General features: G+C 34.2%; 1 protein-coding gene across 10 annotated transcripts in view; it reads left to right on the plus strand.

Moving 5' to 3' along the window:
- LOC131550869 (calcium-activated potassium channel subunit alpha-1a-like) overlaps nucleotides 1–25,891 on the plus strand; it is a 102,101-nt gene that overhangs the window by 54,089 nt on the left and 22,121 nt on the right. For 2 of the 10 annotated variants that reach the window (XM_058793335.1, XM_058793338.1), the window contains exons 4-22: nucleotides 517–610; nucleotides 1,872–1,983; nucleotides 5,564–5,639; nucleotides 6,558–6,633; nucleotides 7,440–7,610; nucleotides 10,962–11,053; nucleotides 12,761–12,871; nucleotides 13,012–13,117; nucleotides 13,969–14,051; nucleotides 14,155–14,224; nucleotides 14,499–14,654; nucleotides 14,731–14,840; nucleotides 15,228–15,296; nucleotides 17,127–17,213; nucleotides 17,323–17,399; nucleotides 18,859–19,032; nucleotides 19,782–19,814; nucleotides 20,859–21,188; nucleotides 22,378–22,474. In XM_058793335.1, the coding sequence (XP_058649318.1) occupies nucleotides 517–610; nucleotides 1,872–1,983; nucleotides 5,564–5,639; nucleotides 6,558–6,633; nucleotides 7,440–7,610; nucleotides 10,962–11,053; nucleotides 12,761–12,871; nucleotides 13,012–13,117; nucleotides 13,969–14,051; nucleotides 14,155–14,224; nucleotides 14,499–14,654; nucleotides 14,731–14,840; nucleotides 15,228–15,296; nucleotides 17,127–17,213; nucleotides 17,323–17,399; nucleotides 18,859–19,032; nucleotides 19,782–19,814; nucleotides 20,859–21,188; nucleotides 22,378–22,474 (2,124 nt within the window). Of the gene's footprint in view, nucleotides 1–516; nucleotides 611–1,871; nucleotides 1,984–5,563; nucleotides 5,640–6,557; nucleotides 6,634–7,439; nucleotides 7,611–10,961; nucleotides 11,054–11,137; nucleotides 11,230–12,760; nucleotides 12,872–13,011; nucleotides 13,118–13,968; nucleotides 14,052–14,154; nucleotides 14,225–14,498; nucleotides 14,655–14,730; nucleotides 14,841–15,227; nucleotides 15,297–17,126; nucleotides 17,214–17,322; nucleotides 17,400–18,858; nucleotides 19,033–19,781; nucleotides 19,815–20,858; nucleotides 21,189–22,377; nucleotides 22,475–25,891 lie in introns of all 10 variants that reach the window. The other 8 variants (XM_058793337.1, XM_058793336.1, XM_058793340.1 and 5 more) reach the window with 8 other exon arrangements.

The raw sequence follows: 25,891 nt of genomic DNA on the forward strand, positions 1-25,891 counted from the left end.
TGGCGTGCTGTATAACGGTTATGTTACGCTGTATTGCGTGTTTGCTGAAAGCCGAGGTCTGGCTCTGCCGATGTTTGCTCTTCATCTCTCTGTTCACACAGACTGATCACATCCTCTGTTTGCTTCTGACTGCATTAAAACAAGGCATCTAATCCTGTTACCAATTACCCAATCAAACCATCTGTCCCGAGCATCGTTACGAGAAACCAAAGACAATCAATGCATCTCAGATGTAGAACTTACTCGAACTTATCTACCTGCCAGTATTTGGTGGAAGAAAGAGTATTCATGACATACATGTGCCAACGGTTATGAACATAATAAAATATTTACATGGAAAAAGACTCTTATAATTGCCTTCGGGAGATTAAAATTAATAAAACACCTACTGTTTGTCACATAATAGCACACATCAAAATCAAAATATTATTGTGTTAATAATTCATGAATGGTTTGCATTGTATTACACTGAACCTTCATTCAAGTTAAGTGAGGTCTGTTTTTCTGTTTAAACAGACCCATCGAATCCTGTCAGCATTTCGACAAGGACTACACATTGCAGATCGACATGGCCTTCAACGTGTTTTTCCTCTTGTACTTTGGACTGCGTGTAAGTTTATTTAAAGGGATAGTTTGCCTTCATTTGCTGGGTCCCTATTGACTTACGTAGTATGGAAAAAAACACTATGCAAGTCAATGGGGACCGCCCGAAGGTGAACTTACAGATGGAGTAATTTACCAGTTTATTTCAGTGTTATTTTAGTATTTTTTTTCATATATACCATTATATATTTGTTAATATTTTGAATTAGCTTTTATTGGTATATTTTAATTTTAGCTTGGGTTTTTGTAATTTTAATGGAGGTTGTCTTGGGTCATTTTTGTTAGTTAAATATTAGAACAAAATATTTCTGTATAGCTTTGATTTGTTTTTATTTCAGTTTTTGGCATTTTAGTGCACTGTAAAAAGTGATAAGTTGACTTAACTTTAAAAAATTGAGGAAACCCGTTGCCTTAAAATTTTTAAGTAAATAATAATAAAAAAAAAAAAAAAGTTAAGTAAACTTGACAATTCACTTATTTACTTCATAATTTTAAGGCAACGGGTTTCCTCGGTTTTTTTAAGTTAAGTCAACATATCACTTTTCACAGTCTACTTAAGTTTAACTCACACATTTTTAATTTTCAAGTTTTAGGACATTTTCTCTAATCTTTTATTTTTGATTATTTCATTCAGTTTATTTGAGTGTTATTTTAGTATTAATTATATAGTATATATTTCTTAATATTTTAAATGAGCTACTATTGTTATATATTATTTTAGTTTCAGCTTTAGTGTTTTAATGTTCTTTAATATTTTTATTAGTTGTTTTTATTTGAGTTTTTGTAATTTAGTACTTCAAATTATGTATTTATAATTTTAATTTTTTCATCTAATATTTAGATTTTATCTAATTATCAATTTTTAAATTGTAATAATTCAGTTTATTTCAGTGTTATTTTAGTATTAATTGTATTCTTAATATTTTGAATGAGCTTTTATGTTCCTATTTTGTTTTAATTTTAGTAATTTTATATTTTTTCCATTTTTATTACTTAAATATTAGAAAAAACATTTCTATTCAGCTTTGATTTGTTTTTATTTCAGTTTTAGTAATTTTAGTACTTTTGTATTTTTTACTTTATTATAAAGTTTTTATCCCATTTTTATACTTTTATGTTTATTTTATATATTTTATTTCAATTTCCAAAAACCATTTATAACAGTTTTATTTTTTAATTAACCATAACAACTCTGGTTTATTTATACGCATTTATCGTCTGACGTGTGTTTTGTCTTTCTTTTCTGCATCTTCTCTGCATCTTCACAGTTCATCGCAGCCAATGATAAGCTATGGTTCTGGCTGGAGGTGAATTCAGTGGTGGATTTCTTCACCGTCCCGCCTGTGTTTGTGTCTGTGTATCTGAACAGGAGCTGGCTGGGTAAAACACTCTCCCTTTACTGACACTTTACCTTTATTTAATACCTGATTATTTCATCAGATTATGACCAGAGGGTGTCAGAAATGTAAAACCCACAGGAAGATATTATTAGATAAAGGTCTGCACCGCCACCTTCTGGACATTAAACGCTTTAGCCTTAATCTGTCAGTAAACACACAATCCGTTACAGCAAATCAGCTTATTCAGCAGCTCGCTGGGATTTGTGATCTCTAACATGCTGAGAATTAGACAGACGTTCTCTAGAAATCCTCCTATTGTTTAAAATGGCTGATTGTTTGTTCTCGTGCATTGTTTTTGAGGTTTTTTGAGGGCATGAGCAGCTCAGGTCACTTCTAAACCTCGGAATAATTATTTAAGTACAGCAAGAATCATCAGCTGCTCAGAAACAGACAGGTTCATTAACTATTGTGCAATTCCAGACAATTTTTACTAATTTAGGTCAGAATGTTGGAATGAAGCAGATGCCGCTCATAGATCTGAACCGCAATATTCTTTTAATGAAGCGTGTTTAATTAATCGCAGAACAAGGACTTTCACTGGATTATTTGTGATTTAATTGTTTGGAGTAATTGTTGGAGTGCAATTTTCTAATGAATGCAATTTTGTTTTAAAAGCTTAGTTGGTCAAAAAATGGGCATTTACTGGACGTTTGTTCAAGGATGCATTAAATTGATCAAAAGTGAGAGAACAGACATTTATAAGGTTGCAAAAGATTTCAATTTCAAATAAATGCTGTACTTTTATTCATCTGTGAATCCTGAAAAATAAAATGCGTCACAGTTTCCACAAAGATATTCATCAGCAGAACTGTTTTCAACATTGATAATAATAAGAAACATTTGTTTAGCAGCAAATCAGCATATTAGAATGATTTCTAAAGGATCATGTGACACTGAGTAGTGATGCTGAAATTTCAGCTTTGATCACCGCAATCAATTACATTTTAACTTATATTCACATCGAAAACAGTTATTTGAAATTGTAATAATATTTCACATTTTTGCAGTTTTTACTGTATTTTTGATCAAATAAATGCAGCCTTGGTGAGACTTCTTTGAAGAACATAAAAAATCTTACAGACTCCAAACTTTTAGACATTAGTTTTAAAAATGATACACCGAATGCCATAATACTGTCTTGTAAACTTTTACAAGCATGAGTGATTTGGAACAAGGCCTTCATATAATAAAGCACAAGCGCTGCCCTCTGCTGGTAATAAAACAGAAAAACACTACATAAAAACTGCAAATATATTCTGATTGCAGAAGAGGCATGTATGCGACTGCTGTAATGCTTCATATCCCTCATGAATTGAGTCGTGGTCAAAGCGCAGCTTATGTTCTTCATGTCCACGGCTGTTTTCAAGGACTTTAATCCTCCTATAGGGAACAGGAGGTCGCGGGGTCACATCATCCAGCTTTAGTTATTATTCAGCTTTCATTGACTTAATGTCCTTTTGTCCTGGGTTGGAGTGTTTTCACGGCAGGTTACAAGTAATTCCGTCCGTTGTTAAACATCAAAGACATTAGTTTCATGTTGCCGACAGCTGTAGAATGGTTGCTTAGCGACCGCATCGCAACATTCTAAACGCTGTTCAAAAACTGTTACATTGTAGACATGCAAACCCACTCGGATGATCTTCAGAAGATGTTGGAACCTCGTAATCCGTGTTTCTTGGCACATCAGACATCTGTAGTTTGAATAATTGATGATTGTAGAATCGCTCTGGCTCCGGATCTGCTGGCGATGTTAAACAGGCTTTCTGCCGGCCTCCGCGTGCGTCCCTGGACGATTCCTAAAGGAGCTTATACAGTAATATCCTGATGAAAAGGGTTTGTTCTAAGCTTTCACTACATGCTTACATGATCACAACTGGGATGCAGTTTTTTTCCGGTGGGCTTCGGTGCATTTTGACCACCTCTCTTCTCAGAATGACTTTCCTCGGAGTGAGACAGAGCTTTTTTCCTGCTGATTCGACGCTGTGAATTGGGAGCATTTTTATCAGTCATCGTCATGATCCCGACTAAGATGTTGGTGTACCGGAGCCCGAACGGGGCCACACGCACCGAGGCCCTTCTGAACACACGCAGACGCAAGAAATCCTGCGGCGAGCTCTTTCACAACGGCTACCGTGTGAAGATGCTCCACGCGCCTATCTGCGAGAAAGAGGAGCGTGACGACTCTCAGCACACGCTCTCCTCGTGTTTCTATGCCGTCTCGTACTGGGGTAAGAACTGATGCTGGAACCCGCACGGATCGATGGATGTTTCCCACTCGTCCAATTAAGAACAAGGAGGCAGCATTAAGCAGATTTACTCTTGTGTTTAGAGAAAGTTGCTTAGTTTGAATTTGGACATGGGACAAAACAAAACGCTAACAATAACATTTCCACTTTGAAAATAATCAGAGATGATCAGTGGAATGTAAATATACCATTGCAATTCATTCAATACTACATTTGTCAATATTTGTAATAATTAAATTTCTAATACAGAAATGTTTAATAAATTAATCTAAATAATAATAATACATTATTATTACTACTAATCATTAATGTAAAATAATTAATTGTTGCATTTGTTTCTTCCATTTTTGTGACCTTTGTCCCAGATCTCAAGAACCAGTTTTTTTTAAAGCTCATGTGTGTTTAATCATAGCTTATGAGCTTATCTTCGGAAGACTCTGAACATCATTTTAACCTTTTAATCATTCGTTAAGGTCATTCATAATCAGTATTCCGCTAGAAATGCATAAAAATAAACCAAAAGCTAAGGGACAAAGGGAGGTGCTTTCTCTCATGTGCTGTTAAAAACATCATGCATTTGTTGCGCATCAAGCGAAAGTCATTGCATTATGGGATGAAATATTTCGTGCAGTATGCTTTCTTGTTGTATATTGCACATGTTGGCGGGTATTTCATGCATACTGTGTCTAGTATGCATACTATATAGTCTGTACTGCAGAAATAATGCAAGCATTGAGAACACAGCCAAAGCTCCAGTTTAGTGTCTGCTTTTTTCTGGAAAGTGGACTGTACGATGTTGAGCAATGAATGAGTAGATCGCTCTGCTGTATGAAGATACTTGTGTGAATCTGTCATGCATTTGCGCGTGTGTGTGTGTGTGTGTGTGTGTTCATAATAAGCAAGGTCACCTCGCTGAAGTCAGGTTTTTGTTTTTTTTGCGGTAATGCTTCTGAAACCAGCACTCAAATTTAGGCCTTTACGTCACGAGCGTTGAGCCGACTGTCTGTCTCTCTGTCAGTCTGGAGACAAATAAACTCCATCCAGATGTGTTCAGTCCAGCGCTGCGCTCTCAACTTTTAGCGCTTTCAAAGACTGATATTTTGATATTTCCTGCAATATTTTGAGGGTTTTATTTTTTGTAGCTGCGATTAGTTTGTATTGTTAGTTGTGTTTTTACGTGTTGTTGTTAAACATGGACGAACACTTTAAAGGTACGAGCTGAACTCGATTCTCTGTTTTAATGTGTGTTATGATATTCTGCGTCTCAATGTTGTTTCATGTGTGTTTCTTACTTGCTTCTGCTCTTTCATACAGGATTGAGGTTCTTAAGAGCCTTGAGGCTGATCCAGTTTTCAGAAATATTACAGTTTTTAAATATCTTAAAAACAAGGTAAGAATGCCTTCATGTGCAGCATGTGATTTCTGCACTCATCTGGAAATAGTTGTTTATAATTTTTCACCTGCATGTTCTTTTGCGTTATCCTTGATCTTAAATGAAAATCATACTTTTTATAAATCTGATAACATTACATCATCTAGGGACGCTTGCATTTTATATATTGTGCTTTGAACTTTAGAGTAGTTGTTTTAAAGTGTGTACTCACAAAGTATGATTTTTTTTTCCAAAACATGATTTTAATAAAAATTATGTTCATCAATTGATAATAGTTTAACTGCAATTTCGCCTTCTATTCGATTCGATTCGATTCGATTCGATTATATACTCAAAAAAAGTATGTATAAATAGGGTATAAAGTACTGTATTAATATGAAAACATTGACCAAAATGTCTTAAAAAATGTCTTGGAAAATTACCAGTACATTCTCCTTTTTCTATAGATTTTTTTCTTTCAGTATTTTATTTTTTACATTTTATTATTATTTAATGTTATTGCCAGTATTTTATTTCTTCCTGTCGTGCTTGAATATCTTTGAATCTGTCCGTCTCCCTGCAGCTTAGGTCTAAAGCTTTAGCGCAGATGTCCAGGAAAGCTTATTGTGCAACAGAATAAATAATCTCAGTGCAATTCATTCAAATGGAGAGGTGAAATCTACTGAATAGACTGTGCCAAAATACTCAGAAATGATTTTTGGACTAAAATTGGCCAGTATTATACAAAGAACCTTTAGTCATCCGACTCATTTCTGTTCTTTTGAAAATGTTTTGTTTGTATGAAAGGTTTTGCAGGCTTTCCAAAATATGCTCTGGTTGAACTCAAATTTATGTGCGGTATTAGTTCAAAAATGTTGATTCATGTGAGTATCAGTTGTGAGTTGATGTGAGTATTTCTAACATTTGTTTTCATAGCAACTCCATAAAGTTGGTGAATTTGTGCTCAATCTTTATAAGCACATGGCTGACGGCAGCGGGCTTCATACATTTGGTAAGTCAATCGCATCAGGAATGAATTGGATGGAGAAAAGCTACATTTTGATGAAAGATCACAAAAACATACTTTTTTTTTTCTTTTGAGTAATGTCGACTAATGATTCATTCACAATAAGACAAAAACATGTATTGAGAAAGAGGAACAGTTCACCAAAAATAAAATTGAAAATTTGTTTCTTCATCAGATTTGGACCAATGTCTCAGCAATGGATGCTCTGCAGTGAATGGGTGCCGTCAGAATGAGAGTCCAAACTGCTGATAAAAACATCACAATAATCCACACCACTCCAGTCCATCAGTTAACATCTGGAGAAGCTGAATCTTCACAAAATCTGAATCCATAATCAGTCCATAATCCATAATAACGCTTCCTCCAGTGAAAAAGTCTGTCTCACATCAAAATCCAGCCACATATATTTGTTTAGAGCTGTTTTGGCTTGTAAACGCTGCTTGATCTGTGCAGATTTCTCTCCTGATTCAGACCAGAACACTTTTTCACTGGAAGAAGAGTTATTATGCTGGATTTGTTTCAGCTTTTGTCTTCTCCAGATGTTAACTGATGGACTGGAGTGGTGTAGATTATTGTGATGTTTTTATCAGCTGTTTGGACTCTAATTCTGACGGCACCCATTCACTGCAGAGCATCCATTGCTGAAACATTCCTCCAAATCTGATGAAGAAACAAACTCATCCTAATCTTGGATGACCTGAGGGTGCGCACATTTAATTTTGGGGTGAACTATTCCTTAGGATCACTTTTGCTTTCATGTTGAAATACTGAGCCTGTTGGTGTGTTTTCAGGTGGAAAACTCAGGGGATCCTTGGGAAAATTTCCAAAATTCCCAACCGCTTTCCTACTGGGAGTGTGTGTACTTACTCATGGTAACCATGTCCACAGTGGGTTATGGAGATGTTTGTGCTAAAACAACCCTCGGCCGCCTTTTCATGGTCTTCTTCATTCTCGGAGGATTGGTAAAAAGCCTAAATAAATAGAAGAAATCCCATAATAATTCACCCACAGCCTGCATTTCTGCCTCCAATGATCAGGTCCTTAATCATTGTATCCTTGACAACCAGAGCTGGAAAACGAACCCTTCATTTTGCTTCAATCCCATTCAAACGTTCCCAGCTTCTGCTTGTCATGATGGAAAGATCTTCATGTGTTTTTGCTTGTACTGCATTGCGTGTTTTGGTTCTTAAGCAATTTTTTAAGTATTTCTATATTTCAAATGCTATATTTGTTGATTTTCATGTGATTTCAAGTGGAACCATCATTAGGGAGTACAAAGTTATTCTGTTTGTAGAAATCATGACTGACTGCGGTTTTAGACAACCCGACCCAATTTACCCCACCCTAACTCCAACAAACTCTATGAAGGGTTGAGATATGAGATACACACCGTCACGATGTCAGCATACATCATACATACATGACTGTCTCAAATTAAAATGGTATTTAAAGAAATTATTCATATATATTATTATTAAAATAATTTTAAAACTTTGAAATAAATGCAAATATTTATAGAAATTAATATGAAAAAAAAGATAAAACTAAAACTAACATTAGATTTAATATGAATAATTTTTTATAAAGTTTGTTAAAGGCAGATAGATATATTTTGGTATTAGTTGTAAAACCCATTAAAGACACTTTAGTGCACAGATCTTTTCAATTTTCCCTATTTTTAATGATTATTTTTGTTGGTTAGCTTGTTTTTGTTTATCAGCTTATTGCCATAATGATTTGTTCATATAAATAAATAATAAAATTGTAATATAAAAACATTTTTTAATTCATTTATTAATTTAATTTATTATTAAAAAATTATATTAATTTAATTTATATACATTTTTAACACGAATTACATAAACATAATTATATTAATTTCCAAAATTATTTTTTAAAAGGTAAAGATATTAAAATTAACATTTTATTTTTAATCAAGTTTGTAAAGATAAATAGATTTTGCTATTTATTGTATTATGTTATGCTTTTATAAAAACAAATTCTACATATTAGTGCACAGATCTTTCCAATTTGCCATATTTATGATTAATTCAGTCAGTATAATACCAAAAAAAAGTGTTTTTGAAAGACAATTCACTGCTTATCTGAAAGTTTTATGACCAGCTTATTGCCATGATTGTTTTCATACAAATAAAATAATATATTATTAATGTTAAAATATTATTTCAATATGAAGTATTCAAATTGAATTATATAAATATATGAAAACAATTATAATAATATTAATAAAATGTTATCCTTTGTAAATATATTAAACATTAATTTTAATATGAATAATTTTTCATAAAGTTTGTAATGAAATATATTTCGCTATTAATTATAGTATGTATTGTAATGCTTGAGATCTGAGGCAGTTTTATGAACTCCCATAATAATGTAAATAATGTAAAAGGTTACAGGTGACAGTCGTGTTCATATCTGCCCAGCGTAAGAGTTTGTTTGGACTAAACATGGCTCTTGAGGTTTCCTCCTTTACTTCACCATTTTCCCTCTTAAAACAGCAGATCGAATTTCATCTGTGGCTTTTCTTCTCTACAACACCGATATCCCTCAAACAGGGATATTTGTCAAACAGAATGCTTTTACTTTTAGCCTAAAACCTTCCAACCTGTAAATTGGGCAATGCATGTACACAAGCATTCTGACTCTCACTGTCTGCATTTTAAAGCTCCAGTATTTAACACTTAAAGGGATAGTTTGTGCTAAAATGATTGTCATTGTTTACTCAGCCTCATGTCGTTTCTTCCTTCGGTGGAACTCGAAAGGTCTACTTTTCCATATAATGAAAGTGAATGGGGAACAAAGTTGCACTTTGTACGATACAGAAAACAAATAAATAAATAATAAAACCGTGTCAGTGATACAAACTTATTCAAATATCAGATAAATTCTGCTGTAAAGCAGCTCAAAAAGAAAAAATAGTGTTGTTATTCAGTTCAAATCAGTTCACTGTTGATTCGGTTCAGTTCAGGGCTGAGACATTTCATGATTCGATTCAATCTGATTTGATTCAAAGCTTACGATTCAATTAAATATTGATCTTGATTCAATTCGATTCGATAGCGTAGAAAATCTCTCTCAACTAATGCTGTAAACTGTTCAATAAACCCAGTCTGTTGGTACATTACTATAGTAAGGTGATTTGTAAACAAATATTTAAATATAATTCAAATGAAATTAAATAGTTATAATTACTTCATTATGAATAGTTGTATTTAAATAATTATAATTAATTTAAATTAAAATATTACATGTAATTAATATCTGTTGCTGATATAATTATGTTTCTACTCCAGTTTGTTGTTGAAATATAAACATTTAAACAGTGTATGCTTTTATTAACCATTTTCTACATTACAAAAAATTAAGGACATATTAATGCACATATCATTTCAGTTTGCCCCTTTTATAATGATTAATTTTGTCAATGTATTTCCGAAAGACAGTTCACTGCTTATCTGAGGATTGTAAGACCAACGTGTTGCCCTAAGGATTTATTTTCATATAACTAAAGTAATAAAATATTAATGTTGAGACATTATTTTCATGTTAATATTACATTTATATACAAATGTAATTATTTAAATACATACAAATAATTATATTCATTAATATAAATAAAATGAGTTATATACAAGATTTTATAAATAAAAATGAACATTCATTTTAATATTAATAATTTTGCACTAATTACACATTAGTGCACAGATCATTTCAATTGGCCACATGTATAATGATAAATTTGGTTGGTGTAATACAAAAAAATTTTTTTATTTATTTAAAAAAAAAATACAGTTCACTGCTTATCTGAATGTTTTAAGATCAACTTATCCTTAATATATTTCATATAAATTAATTAATAAATCATCAATATTAATATATTATTTCAATATATAAAATATATAAAATTGTTATTTTTTTATATTATAAATTTAAATTTTTATCAATTGTTACATATACAGCCCTAGTCCTGTTTAATAATGTCTAAGTTCATCAGTTATGAAAACAAGCTCAATTCAGTTCAAGTTTTGGCTCGGTCACCCATCATTTTCATTATATCGCAACGAGATGCTCATTGTTTTTATACATGCATCTTTTTTCACGGAAGAAAGTCAGTCAAGTCAAGTAAAGTGGTTTGTAATGACATGAGGGTGAGCAAACGAGGACCGAACTCTCATTTCGGCTGAACTATCGCTTCAAGGCTCTTATTTCTGATATGAAATCTCTCTTCTACTGAAAGTAGAAGCATTGGCAGACTTCTATTGTCCTGTGTCTCCTGTCTCCTCCTCCAGGCCATGTTTGCCAGCTACGTTCCTGAAATCATAGAGTTAATAGGAAACCGCAAGAAATATGGTGGTTCCTATAGTGCAGTAAATGGGAGAAAGTAAGTACCGCGGGTTGGGCTGCACTCGCTCAGTGCGCTCGGCCCGTCTGCATGCTCGTCTCTCTCTCTGTCCCATGCATGTAGGCAATGTTTGCTCGCTACGTGCCTGAAATTGCTGCTCTCATCCTTAATCGGAAGAAATATGGAGGGAGTTATAACTCGACCCGAGGAAGAAAGTAAGTCAAAGGATCGAAGGCGCTGAACCTCTAATGAAAAGGTTCTTATTTTCCGCAGGGTCTGGCATGGAGGAGCGCGGACTCTGACCTCACAGGAAGTCGCTGTAGTGCTTCCTGTGACGTCAGAGGAGCTTCTCCACAGGAAGTCGTATTATTATGAGGGTCTGGGGTCAAATGGCACAAATCATCTCATTGCTTGTGGCGTCGTGTGAGTCGCTTATCGCTTGCTGATTCGTGCTACTTGTGACTCTTGGGCTTCTGCGTGTTGTATGTTTTCATTGCAAAGCCGTATTTTGTACAATTCAAAAGGTTTTATTTTTGGAAAGAAATTAGTTCTTTCATTCAGCAAGGACACAGTAAATTGATCAAAAGTGACAGTAAAGTCAATTATAATGTTCAAATAAATGCTGTTTTTCTAACGTTCTATTAATCTGTGAATCCTGAAAAATGAAGTGTGTCACAGTTTCCACAAAAATATTTAGCGGCACAACTGTTTTCAACATTGATAATAATCAGAAATGTTTCTCGAGCAGCAAATCAGCATATTAGAATGATTTCTGAAGATCATGTGACACTGAAGACTGCAGTAATGATGCTGAAAATACAGCTTTGATCACAGAAATAAATTGCATTTTTTAAAATATTCACACAGAAAACAGTTATTTTAAATTGTAATAATATTTCACAATTTTTACTGTATTTTTGATCAAATAAATGCAGCCTTGCTGATCAGAAGATACTCAAAGAACTGTATCCACCTCAATCTTTTGAATTATAGTAATATATATATATATATATACTGTACATATAGGTGCATTTAAACCCATTTTAAATAACACTGATATAAGCCATTTAATTTTTCATAGTATATGTACAATCGCAAAATTCAACTACACGTCACTGCAATGTTTTGTGTGTCAACTTATTAACAGTGTACACATCATATATGAAATATATGCTTGCATTAGTTTATAATTAATTATCAGCAGTCATTTTGATGCATTATCCCTTTCAGACCGTCAGTGAAGCTTCTTTTTGTTGCTCAGACGCTTTGGCTTTAAAGTCCTCATGAAATCAAGATCGGTGTTCTGTGGTTCAGTCTGTAGCTCATCTACAGTATTTGCTCATTTTAGCAGATATAAGTATTTAAAATGTGTTTTATGAGATTATGGTTAGGGCTTCAGATTATATTCATTAAATGTTGATTAACGTCTGAGTAGTGATTTTATGGGGTCTTTAACTCAGTGGCACTGCATTGCTGTTACTGCTTTAAACTCATTTGTTGTTGTTGCTTTAAGTAAACTTAAGACAAGGTTTGTTTTTGTTACAGTACAAATCCAGCTTCTCCAGAGAAAACCCACCCAGACTCCCTTTGAACTAGCACATGCTCAGGGTTCATTTCACATGATTTCAGTCTGATTTTGTATGATTTTAAGGCTAAATGTTGTTAAACGTGTGATCTGGGTGGTTTTCTATCTTGTTGATCAGCTGTGATGTTTTCTGATGAATACTCACCCGTTGCGTTTCTCAGGCATATAGTCGTCTGCGGTCACATCACACTGGAGAGCGTCTCCAACTTCCTCAAAGACTTCCTACACAAGGACAGGGATGATGTCAATGTAGAAATAGTTTTTCTCCATAAGTAAGTACAATGTTGAAATTGAACAGAGGTTTCATCCGCACAAAAGATGTTTTGAAGAACGCTCTTGTTGCTCTGTTTTGTGGGGTGAACATCTTGGCCTCACAGCGCTGTTGTGTGTGTGTCTCTGTGTGTGTTTTCAGTATTTCCCCTAATCTTGAGCTGGAAGCCTTATTCAAGAGACACTTCACACAGGTGGAGTTTTACCAGGGGTCCGTCCTCAACCCTCACGATCTCGCTCGAGTCAAGGTACAGGTTTGATCTACACACTGAAAAAAAAAAAGTTGAGCCAACTTAAAACTTTAAGGCAACCAGCTTCAGCAGATTTTTCTCAACTTGTCGTTTTAAGTTTATACAACAAAAATTTGAGAATCTCCCACAAAAATAAGTTGAGCAAACTCAAAAATCTGCTGAAGCTGGTTGCCTTAAAATGTTAAGTTGGCTCGACTTTTTTTTTTTTTTTTTTTACAATGCAGTCTTCAGGCTCAAAATCAAAAAGTTGCTTTGACAAATTAGTGGGAAAAAAAAGGTGTAGAAGTGTCAGAAATTTATATGATCATAAAAAATCATGGCAATTTCTATGGAGAATCTACTGTTTTTCTAGTTATGATTTGTAACATAATTAGTCAGACATTGTTCTTGTGTACCATAGGGTTATTATAGTAAACTAAAACCATATTTTCATTTTTAGAAATAAAATAAATGTTAACTGATATAAAATAAAATATAAAAAAATGTATTTTATTCCAGCTATTTCCCGAGGCAATGTTTTGCATTTTTGTTTAGTTTAACCTGAAGAACTAAAACTAAATAAACTAAAGCGAAGAAAAATAACAAAAACCTTAAACATATTTAAAGAAAACAAAAACAAATAAAATGACAAACACACACACCAGAATTACTAAAAGTTTTACTAAAATTAATGAAAACAACATTTAAAAATAATATCTAAAATTTAATATAAATAATATCTATAATTAACAACAAAAACTATAATGGTAACCCAGCAAAAAATGATTTTCTTTTGGCCCATTTATTTACATCCTGTAAAGTTTATTCACTTTTTAAATTAGATCTGTTTTTTTAACTCATTTTTCTAGATTGAGTCGGCCGATGCCTGTCTGATCTTAGCCAATAAATATTGCGCAGATCCTGACGCTGAAGATGCATCCAATATCATGAGGTGAGACATGATCCCCCAAAAAAAACCATTCAAACAAACAAAATATTAAAGAATTAGTGCATTATACTAAAAAAAACAAAACAACTTTTGATGTGTTTTCTAGGGTGATATCCATTAAAAACTACCATCCAAAGATCCGAATCATTACACAGATGCTGCAGTACCACAATAAGGTGAGAGTTTCCGTGTTGTTATAAGTTTATTGTACCAAAAACAGCCAAAATGTTGTTTTTCATGACAATTTTCCCTTTTCATGGTCCTTAGAATTAAACGAGCTACTGTAACTTTAAAACTAAGAATCACAAGCTGTTTGGAATCAATAAATGTTCTGGATGAACTAAAGAGGGAATTGTGCATTTTCAAATATGTCACATTGTACATCAAAGTCTTGTTTCAAACAGTTATGAGGCCTTTAATGCATGCACTTTCTGTCCTTGTCTTCTCCAGGCTCATCTTCTCAACATCCCGAGCTGGAACTGGAAGGAGGGCGATGACGCCATCTGCCTCGCCGAGCTGAAGCTGGGCTTCATCGCTCAGAGCTGCCTGGCCCAGGGTCTGTCCACCATGCTGGCCAACCTCTTCTCCATGAGGTCCTACATCAAGGTCAGCTCACATACTGGAGCAAACGGTGTCACCGTTTGAATCCTGAGCTTGAAACTCACAACTTACTTCTGTTTAGATCGAAGAAGACACATGGCAGAAGTATTATTTAGAGGGAGTAGCCAATGAAATGTACACGGAGTATCTGTCCAGTGCCTTCGTGGGTTTGTCTTTCCCCACAGTTTGTGAGTAAGTATGATGTGTAGTTATTTTGACCATTTATGCATGTGTTAGTAGGATAGTAAAGTCATTGAAACTATGAAAAACACCACAAATTGAGAATGATGTTGAGAAATGGAAACTCTTATATTTGAGCAATTTCAAAGACGCCAGACTGTACTTTGTAAAAAAAATTCAAGCGTTGAAAATGTTAATGTCTACAAAACTGCATTTAAGCAGAAGCCTTTAGGTCAAAAGTGATGTTTACGATCATGAGAAACAAATTCAGTCAAGTGTGTTAAAACTTGAAAAGTTGCAGGTATAAACAGATAGAAATGAGATAAATAATTAAGGAAACAAATGTTGCTCATCTAGTATGTGTAATTTAGTTTTAATTGATCTTTTGTTTCTCTGTAGACTCTGCTATGTGAAGCTGAAACTCCTTCTGATCGCGATCGAGTATAAATCGGACCAGAGAGAAAGCAGGTCAGTCTGATCTTCATTAAAAACATTCACAGTCCTAAAAGATCCAGTATCCTGAGAACAATATATAGTTCTTTAATTAGCATACTCTTGACTCAAATGCAGTGTTATTTTAGGATCATTGATACACTATTATAGGTTTTGTTAACATTTTAAATTAGATTGTATTTTTATGTAGGTTTAATTTTAGTTAAATTTATTTTTGAAATTGTATTCATTTTTTAAGTTGAACAAAATGAAAATTAGAAATATGTAAAGTATGACTAAAAGATTTTTTTATTTTTTATTTAATTTCAGTTGTTTATTTTAAACACCTTTGTCAGACTAGTATTTGCCATCTAAATTTTTGTTTATTTTTTATAATTTCTTTTATTTCGTTAATTTTATTTCAAGTAACAATGTTTTTTATGGTTTTAGTTTGAGTGTTAATTAAGGATAATAGCCCTTCTGAAATTACTAGCGTGTTGTTTAGCGTGCTCATTTAGTGGCTTGTCTCACTTTGCTGCTGTTTGTGTTTGTTTCACACAGGGGTGGAAAATGGTATGAAATTATAAGGTTTCATTTGGTGTGGTCATGTCATGCCAAATTCTCTTGAAAATTTACTTGCCATATTTCTCTGAAACGTTCCTGAATGTTTTCAGGTCTTTAGGGTCTTTATGCGCTTAGTTAAAAGTCGCGACAGTATTATAAATGGCTTTTATTCAAGGCAGTAAATTATATGTGTAGATTTTCAAGGGATACTGTTGTTCAGTTTCTGTACTTCTGATCGAGCTGTGTGTTAAAACTGTAATGTGGCACTGAAAACAGTGCTGACGTATCTGCCACTGCCCTTCTGAACATGTTTAATGCTTTTACTGTCAACAAATCAGTTTTTTCGTTAGTGACACAAATATAAGTTAAACATGCTGAACATTTTAGAGATAGTTCATGCAAAAATTAAACGTCTGTGATCATTTACTCACTCTCATGTCATTCCAAACCTGTATGACTTTCGTCCATGGAGCATAAAAAGGAAGTTTTAGGCACAATGTTCTTTTCAATACAATGACAGTGGAAGGAGACGGACACTATCAAGCTCCACAAATAACAAAATAACACCACTAAAGCCTCCTAGAAGTATGACTTGTTTTCAAACAATCAAATTTCATGTTTTATGTTGAATTAACATGCTCCTTTAAAAACATAATTTTCCAGGTATGAGTTCCTTGATTGCAAACAGCATGTGACTGATCGTGATGCAGCTTGAAAAACGTAATTATGAATGAGATTTGAGATATATTTAAGTTATTATGCTAAATATCTCATTTAATGTTCCATGGAAGAAGAAAAGTCATGTGTCTCGAATGACATGAGAGTGGAAATGATGACAGATATGCCATTTTTGGGTGAACTATTCCATGCTTGCATGTCTATTAACCAAGTAAACTAATACTATGTGTTTGCATGCAAATGTCGTCCTGAAATGTTTAAAATAGCTTATTTTAGTTCAAACATAACAATAACCTTCATCGCAACAAACAGATACAAAGAGTAGTCTTATTAAATTAAATGTTTAAAATTTCATTTTAGTAAATGCATGTCGTCATTAACATTAAAATGGAACGTGATGCTTCTTTTTGTATTCTGGGTGATTTTGACATTACTGTACAAAATCTTTATTTATTGTCTCTTCTGGGTCATTTTTTTTCTTCATTAGATTTTTGGTTAAGTTTTAAATGTGTTTTCACTTCGTGGCATGAGCTGTCCTGTCTTCATAAATGCAGTAATTATGATTAAAAGGGAGGTATTTCTGAAAACATTCTGTGGTTTGTGAGTGTTGTTTGTATTTTACAGCACGCTGATTAACCCGGGCAATCATGTGAAGATGCAGGAGGGAACGCTGGGCTTCTTCATCGCCAGTGATGCCAAAGAGGTGAAGAGGTGAGGAGTTGATTTTATTTGATTTTTTTTACATATCTAACTATAGATTCATATCATAACAGCTCGTATGCTGTGTGGATGTTTGAATAAAATCATCTTTTTCCATTAGGGCACTTTTCTACTGTAAAGCTTGTCACGATGACATTACAGACCCAAAACGGATCAAGAAGTGTGGATGCAAACGGAGTAAGTTACCATGAGAACATTTATTAATATTTGCCTTACTTTCACTTTTTATTTTTATATAAATTATTTATATATATATATATATATATATATACACACTCTCAGAAATAAAGGTACAAAAGCTGTCACTGGGGCGGTACCTTTTCAAAAGGTACACTTTTGTACCTATTAGGTTCAAATATGTACACTTTAAGCACTAATATGTACCTTTAAGATACCAAAATGGACCCTTTAGGTACAAACATGTACCTTTTGAAAAGGTACCGCCCCAGTGACAACTTTTGTACCTTTATTTCTGAGAGTGTATATATATTATTTTTTATATATAATCATATTTATAGGTAGATTTTATTAGGTTTATTAGATTTTATTAGGTGTATTTTATATCACTTTTAATTTAATTTTACCAAATATGAAAATGTTTTTTTTTTTTATTATAACATTTATTAAAATATTTAATCAGGTGTAGTCTGTTCTGGGATCAGGAATCATCAAACTGGATTTTTTGTGAGGTTTCTACATTGCACTTTACCACAATTTTGCCCACAGCTGGAAAATAATGATTTAGATATAAATCTCTAATGTGTGGAGGAGTTTGTCAATGACGTCTCGACCTAGGCTCCTTTATCAATATCACTGCACTGCCTGTCCTCATTATCAAACTTTTTGGATTTTACCTCCACCTGATACTTTTAAAATACATCAAAAACGTTTTGTTAGTAATTGACACATTTCACATTTTCCCTTTTTCTCGCTGCCCTGGATCTGTGATAATTTCCCCCACCCTCTGATAGTGTTGTATTGTGAGTAATGACTGTAGATTTCTACTGTAGCCTGCTGCATGTGTGAATGTAAAACTTCCATCAACCCACTGTCCTCCACCGCATCATCAGCAGGAGACAGCTTGAATTTTTGCTGTTCTAACAGGCTCCTAACAGCACTTGGGCTTTTCTGAGAATTATTCTGTTTAGATATCACCCCGTATGTTTTTTTATTTATTTTGTAATATTTAAGAATATAATTTTGTGTAATTTATGAGGTAAAATGTTGTATTTTGCATAATTTAAGGCTTAAATACTCTTTTATATTTTATATACCATGGCAGAACATGTTACAGTGAGCTCCTGATATCTTTTCTTTTCTTATTCATCTCCATGCATTTCCATGCTTTACTCGCATCTCTAAAATACAGTATTACCAAGAATATAAAAAAAATTATTAAAACAGCATTGGAACCATTTGAACTGATATATTGTTGTTGAAAAATACAACAGATTTTACTCTGTAACAGAATTGTATATAACTTGATAACAAACATGTTTTTGTGAAGGTGTTCCTCAGGGCTCTATACTTGACCCGCTGTAGTTTCTGGATGTCCAGCTTCTGTTAGTGAAATAATGCTCCCATCCATTAACATGCTTCTCCTCCTCCTCTCCCCTCATCCACCCCATGACCCCAGCCAAGAAGTCCGCCTACAAGAGAATGCATCTGGCATGTTGTGTAGCTTGCGGTGGGGCAGAACGTGGCTGCTCGTGCATGTCAGACAGTGTGGCTAGTAACATGGAGGTTCTGCACCGTGGCTTCCCCTTCTCTCCTGTGTCTCTGTATGATAACACGACCACTTTATGCTCCTGTAAGTGAACGCCTTCCCTGTGGCACCCGTGCCAAATGCCCGTGTAGTCATCTGTGCCCGCTACCTGTGTATGTGCCATCTGGCTGGTGCAGTGCCATGTAGTGGTGGCATCTGATATGGTGAAGACTGCTGTAAGCCCATGGATGTATCCGTGTGGTAGACTTGGTCTCCTGCATGCTGTTTGTGTGAATTATATTGATGCAGTTTAGTAGTTTAGTTTTGTAATTCATTGAATCTTCATTTTAATGTTTTATTTTACATTCGGCTATGTACAGTGGTCTTTATCTGAACATGTCTTTTAAGCGTAGTTTGTGCTGTGTTTTATGCTAATAATCTAGATTTTGGGTATGGTGATTGACATTACTAACACTTATAGGAAAAAGGCTATACTGTATAGGAGAATTATACATTAAATGTTGTAAATACAAATAGTATATGTCTTTTGTATTGGAGGTTTAGAGCATAGATATGTAAAAGCTTATTACTAATTACCAGCCTAAGGTAATTAGCTGGTGTCCCAGCCTGGCCATGCTGGTTAGGTTGGTCTGGTTTGATGGTTTTGGGGGCTCTTTGAGTCAGCTGGTCAGGCTAGGAGACTAGTTAAGTTTTTGTGCTCACTGGGTGGTTGAAGATAGTCAGTTCTAGATTAAAAAATAAGTAATTTATTTCCGTATTCTTTCTCATTGGTTCATCATTTCATTGCTCCATGTGTCTCACTTTAACCTCATTTTGTCTTTGCATTTTCTCAGCTAAAAGTAACTATAACGGATACATCAAATCAAGTAAGTCTTTTCCCCATTTTTACTCGTGTGTTTCTTAACTGTCGGCTGTTTCTTTGTCACTTTTCTCTTCATTCTCGTCATTCTTCTCTTCATGTCCTGCTCATCCAAACATTTTATGTGATTTGGTCTGATGTATATGTGCAAATTGAGATGCAGACTAGGTGCGGATTATATACAGTATAATTTAATGAAAAGTATTTGGACAACTAAGACATACATAAATATGTAATTGCATCAGATAATATATATCAAAGCAAGTGTCATTCAAAATATAGAGGAATAATTGTTTTGCTTGTTGGTCATTAATAATAATAAGTGGCTGTATGATGTCAGTCTACACAGGTTGTGTCCAAATACTTTTTGCAGTCTGTGTATGCCACTGTGTCTGAATATAACGCAGCTCTGCAGGCATCTGCTCTCATTCAGCACTAGATGGTGCTGCTGCATTGCAGTTCTGATAATGTGGAGCTGTAACTTCAGAAACTTTATAGATTTCACTGCTTTGGCTTTGATTTGTTTTTATTGTTTTCTAAACATTTGTTAAGTTTTTTTTTTTTTTTTTCATTTTGAATGATGCAGAATATGTTAGCTAATGGTGCTGTCAGCAATTTCAGTTTAGGAATATTATCCATATAATATCACTACTACCTGACAGATATCTCTGAAATAAGGATCCTGAGAAATTGCACCTGGCTCGGTGACTATGTAGGATCAATAATAAATCAATAAGTAATTAAATATTCAAAAGTTCTTTTTTAAATATATGTTGTAATAAAATCAGTATTCAGAGTCAGTATTTAAAAAAAACAACATGCACTGTTTTTGAATTTCCATTATAAAAAAATTGTAAATAAAATATAAATATAAAATATACATAAAATATTAAAAATATTAAACATTAATAATATTATAATACATTTTCTCTAAAAAAACACTTTTAAACATAATTTCTAAAATAAACAATATTGTATCAATCATATGTTAAGGACAGTAAAAATGGCTGATTCTCTTCATTGCCTGATTATGAATGTTTTTGTCTGACAGTAAATGATGAGCTCAGTCCAACATTCCAGCCCCAGAATCCCAAACCCGCCCTAATGCGAGCTCAGTGCGCAGTGAGAGTGCCTCCTGCTGTCCCAGGCGTCCGTGTGTCAGTGCCTTTAGTAAATAACCGTAAAGGCAGTCTGCTGTCTCCGGCTGCCTTATACCTGCACAGACTCAGTCTGGCCAGCTCTAGAGAGCTGTATCAGAACAGCAGCACTGGCACAGGAGCATCTGATGCCACCCGCCTGCATCGGGCCTGTAGTCTGCCTGTTAAATACAGATATCATTCCAGCCACGGCTCCACCTCCACCATCGGCCCGCATACGTTCTGTAAGACTCGGCCTGGCTTTGTGGGAAATGCATGCGGACTAACAGAGTTCAGAAATACTAAACAAGCTATCCTGAATTGCAATATGCAAAAAAAACAAACATATTATTTATTTATTTTATTAGTTTTTCTAAAGAGGGAAAATAAGTGTTTTTTTAAGGGAGAAAACAAACAGGGAAATAAACAAAGACTCAGGAAGAATCTAAGACACTGTTTTTTTTCCCATGTGTTTTTTTTTTTCTCTCCTTTTTTTAAATGTTCTTTTTCATGTTGCAATTCAGGGCTTCCGTAGTCCTCCATTAACTAATGAAAAAATACTAAATCAATTTGTATAGTTAGTTTAGTACACAAAGAACTGATGCAGGATTTGCTTTGAAACAGTTTTCACAAATAATTACAAAGAAAGGGCAAGTAACACATTGAATTAAATATTTAATTTGAAGTAGGCAGACTGAAACAGTATTTTCTTATAAACGAACTCTAGTAATTTTAATTTACAACGACAACAAAAAAAGGCTTTATTTATTTAATAATACATACAATAAGCCACCCAAACAAACACATGTGGAACAGAATTATGATCATAAATAAAATTAATATTTAATAAAACTAGTAATTATTTAAAATGTTGAAAAATGCATTACAAAATCCATTATAAATATTTTGTTTCAAATCTAATCATTTTACCGCTTTCTTTTGCAAATAATGCTGAAGTAAAGCTGTACATGTTTTTAAGAAAAAGTTAAGGTAGCTAAGGTAACACTTTACTTGAAGCCTTTATATATAATGCATTAATAAAAAAAATGAACACAGTTATAATACCAAATACTGTATATTCAATATTACACCTGTATTAGAAAGTATAATGCAGTAATTCACATGTCCACCAGTTTCAGATTTAACAAGGAATCTGCAAATATTCCATTGCATTTTAACCTTGGTTACAATTATTTATGAAAATATATAATGCATTACAACGTACATTATCCATTATGCATAAAGGGTTCAAGTAAAGTTTACCACAAACAGTAGAACAATTAGTCCACTTTTTCTCTTTCCCTGTGCTTCATCCCTTCTGTATGTGTCTCATATCTGTCTGATTATGTGCTCTGGAGTGTTTTAATGCTTTGTGACTGTTGTTTGGTAACACATGTAGTTTGGTTGCATCTCAAACTGTGTCTGGTGTTTCAGTAGTGGAGGAGGAGCAGCAGTCGGCTCTGTCGCCCAAGAAAAAACAGCGTAACGGAGGAATGAGAACGTCGCCCACATGCTCACCCAAAATAACAAGGTAAGAGCACAACCATCTTTCTGCAAACATCACTTCTATGAGCAATGTGGCATTATTTCTCTAGCATTGCTTTGTGAAATCCCTTCACATTCAGCATCTCTATCTGCTCACTAAACGGGTCACACGGCCCACGGCTCCAGCCAATCAGAGGCTGCGGTCGGTCTGTGTCGCCTCAGGCTGTCGTTCTCTCAGTGCCGTCCGACACGCCGCCCGCTTTTATCTCCCGCTACCTGCCTCTTATCCTGTCCGCCGGAATTACTGATCCATTTATTGATTTTGACTGATGAAAGAGCTGCTAGTGAATTAATAAAAGCCATTAATACGCAATGATGGAATGAGAATAATATCTTCTGAATGCTTTATCAGGACAGCAGGAATTAATAATTCATATTGTATGGGCAGTAATTAATAACAAGTGGGATTTAGAGGAAATTTGTATATATATCATGTGAATATATACAGATTATATATATATATATATATATATATATATATATATATATATATATATATACACACACACACACACACACACATATATATATATACATATATATATATATATATATATATATATATATATATATATAATATATTTCTTTATTATATATATCAAAGTATATAATGTATAATAATAAAAACGTGTGTATATATATATATATATATATATATATATATATATATACATACAATACTATGTATAGTAATATATATTTGCATATACATATATATAATCACTTTAACTATATATATTTAATTATATATTATGTACCTTTATTATATAATCAAAGTATATACTATATATATATATATATATATATATAGTAATGCAAATATTTAATATATTATTAAATATATTAACATTATTAAATGTATATTCATTTATTATATAATCATCACTTTGACTATATGGATTTATATTCATATTTATGTAACATTAAGCATTAACCTTCATAATGTAGCATGTCCTGCGGTATTTGTGAATAATATTATCTCATCATATATAGAAACATATCACAAAAAAATTCACTGATTCATTTTGTGTCCCATTTGTTCTTGTGTGTCATTTGATGTTTTGTTTTTGTGTAGCAAAATACTAGCAGATAAAAACTGCTCTGACTGCTAAACGTTGTTGACTGATGTTGTTTGAATCCCACAATATTTAACCATGTTTAAATAACATGAAATAAATTTGTTAGTAGCTTTTTTAGTGGAAGAAGACTGAACTGAAGTACTTTAAATAATGATTACAGTGAAGTCTTTCTACAGAAAATGACTTTTTGTACTATATTATTGACGTTATGGACTCAGTAATGACTCGTTGCGCTCAGCGCTGAGAATCTGCTGTAGTTTCTGTGTTTGAGCGTCGGTCCGCTGGTGATGTGTGTGTTGTGTTGTCTCTGCGTGTGTGAGGCGTTTCATTGTCTGCGCGGTTCTGCTGTAGCCTGAGGCTCTATCGCTCGTGGTTTATCGTATCAGCTGTGGTTAGCGCCGTCGCCACCGCCGGCCTGCAGACCCCTGTGATTTAATAATGAAGAGCAGACTGAATCAGGCTCTTTAGGAAGCATGTTAGTGTCAGGATCTGTGAGGGAACACCGATGCTCCTCACAGCCTGGAGAACCACAGGGTTCGCTCCCAGCCTTGGGCTTTTGTGTATATTACACACCCTCATAAGAAACAAAATACTCTCTCATCTAATATTTTCTTTTTCTGCAATGTATAATATATATATGTATTGTATCCATAAATTTCTGTACAAAATTAGATTCACAAAATTATATTCAAAATTATATACTCAATCTGAGGCCAATAATCTAGTTATATTATCACAATACACTATTAATTTTACTAGCTTTTATTAGCTTTAATAGCTTAATTGTCATTCATTTTATTTGCTTATATATATACAGTGAGGAAAATAAGTATTTGAACACCCTGCTATTTTGCAAGTTCTCCCACTTAGAAATCATGGAGGGGTCTGAAATTGTCATCGTAGGTGCATGTCCACTGTGAGAGACATAATCTAAAAAAAAAATCCAGAAATCACAATGTATGATTTTTTAACTATTTATTTGTATGATACAGCTGCAAATAAGTATTTGAACACCTGTCTATCAGCTAGAATTCTGACCCTCAAAGACCTGTTAGTCTGCCTTTAAAATGTCCACCTCCACTCCATTTATTATCCTAAATTAGATGCACCTGTTTGAGGTCGTTAGCTGCATAAAGACACCTGTCCACCCCATACAATCAGTAAGAATCCAACTACTAACATGGCCAAGACCAAAGAGCTGTCCAAAGACACTAGAGACAAAATTGTACACCTCCACAAGGCTGGAAAGGGCTACGGGAAATTGCCAAGCAGCTTGGTGAAAAAGGTCCACTGTTGGAGCAATCATTAGAAAATGGAAGAAGCTAAACATGACTGTCAATCTCCTCGGACTGGGGCTCCATGCAAGATCTCACCGTGGGGTCTCAATGATCCTAAGAAAGGTGAGAAATCAGCCCAGAACTACACGGGAGGAGCTGGTCAATGACCTGAAAAGAGCTGGGACCACCGTTTCCAAGGTTACTGTTGGTAATACACTAAGACGTCATGGTTTGAAATCATGCATGGCACGGAAGGTTCCCCTGCTTAAACCAGCACATGTCCAGCCCGACTTAAGTTTGCCAATGACCATTTGGATGATCCAGAGGAGTCATGGGAGAAAGTCATGTGGTCAGATGAGACCAAAATAGAACTTTTGGTCATAATTCCACTAAACGTGTTTGGAGGAAGAAGAATGATGAGTACCATCCCAAGAACACCATCCCTACTGTGAAGCATGGGGTGGTAGCATCATGCTTTGGGGTGTTTTTCTGCACATGGGACAGGGCGACTGCACTGTATTAAGGAGATTTTGGGAACAACCTCCTTCCCTCAGTTAGAGCATTGAAGATGGGTCGAGGCTGGGTCTTCCAACATGACAATGACCCGAAGCACACAGCCAGGATAACCAAGGAGTGGCTCTGTAAGAAGCATATCAAGGTTCTGGCGTGGCCTAGCCAGTCTCAGACCTAAACCCAATAGAGAATCTTTGGAGGAGCTCAAACTCCGTGTTTCTCAGCGACAGGCCAGAAACCTGACTGATCTAGAGAAGATCTGTGTGGAGGAGTGGGCCAGAATCCCTCCTGCAGTGTGTGCAAACCTGGTGAAAAACTACAGGAAACGTTTGACCTCTGTAATTGCAAACAAAGGCTACTGTACCAAATATTAACATTGATTTTCTCAGGTGTTCAAATACTTATTTGCAGCTGTATCATACAAATAAATAGTTAAAAATCATACATTGTGATTTCTGGATTTTTTTTTAGATTATGTCTCTCACAGTGGACATGCACCTCGATGACAATTTCAGACCCTCCATGATTTCTAAG

This window comes from Onychostoma macrolepis, chromosome 12 (assembly GCF_012432095.1).
Source record: "Onychostoma macrolepis isolate SWU-2019 chromosome 12, ASM1243209v1, whole genome shotgun sequence".
Lineage (NCBI taxonomy): Eukaryota > Metazoa > Chordata > Actinopteri > Cypriniformes > Cyprinidae > Onychostoma > Onychostoma macrolepis.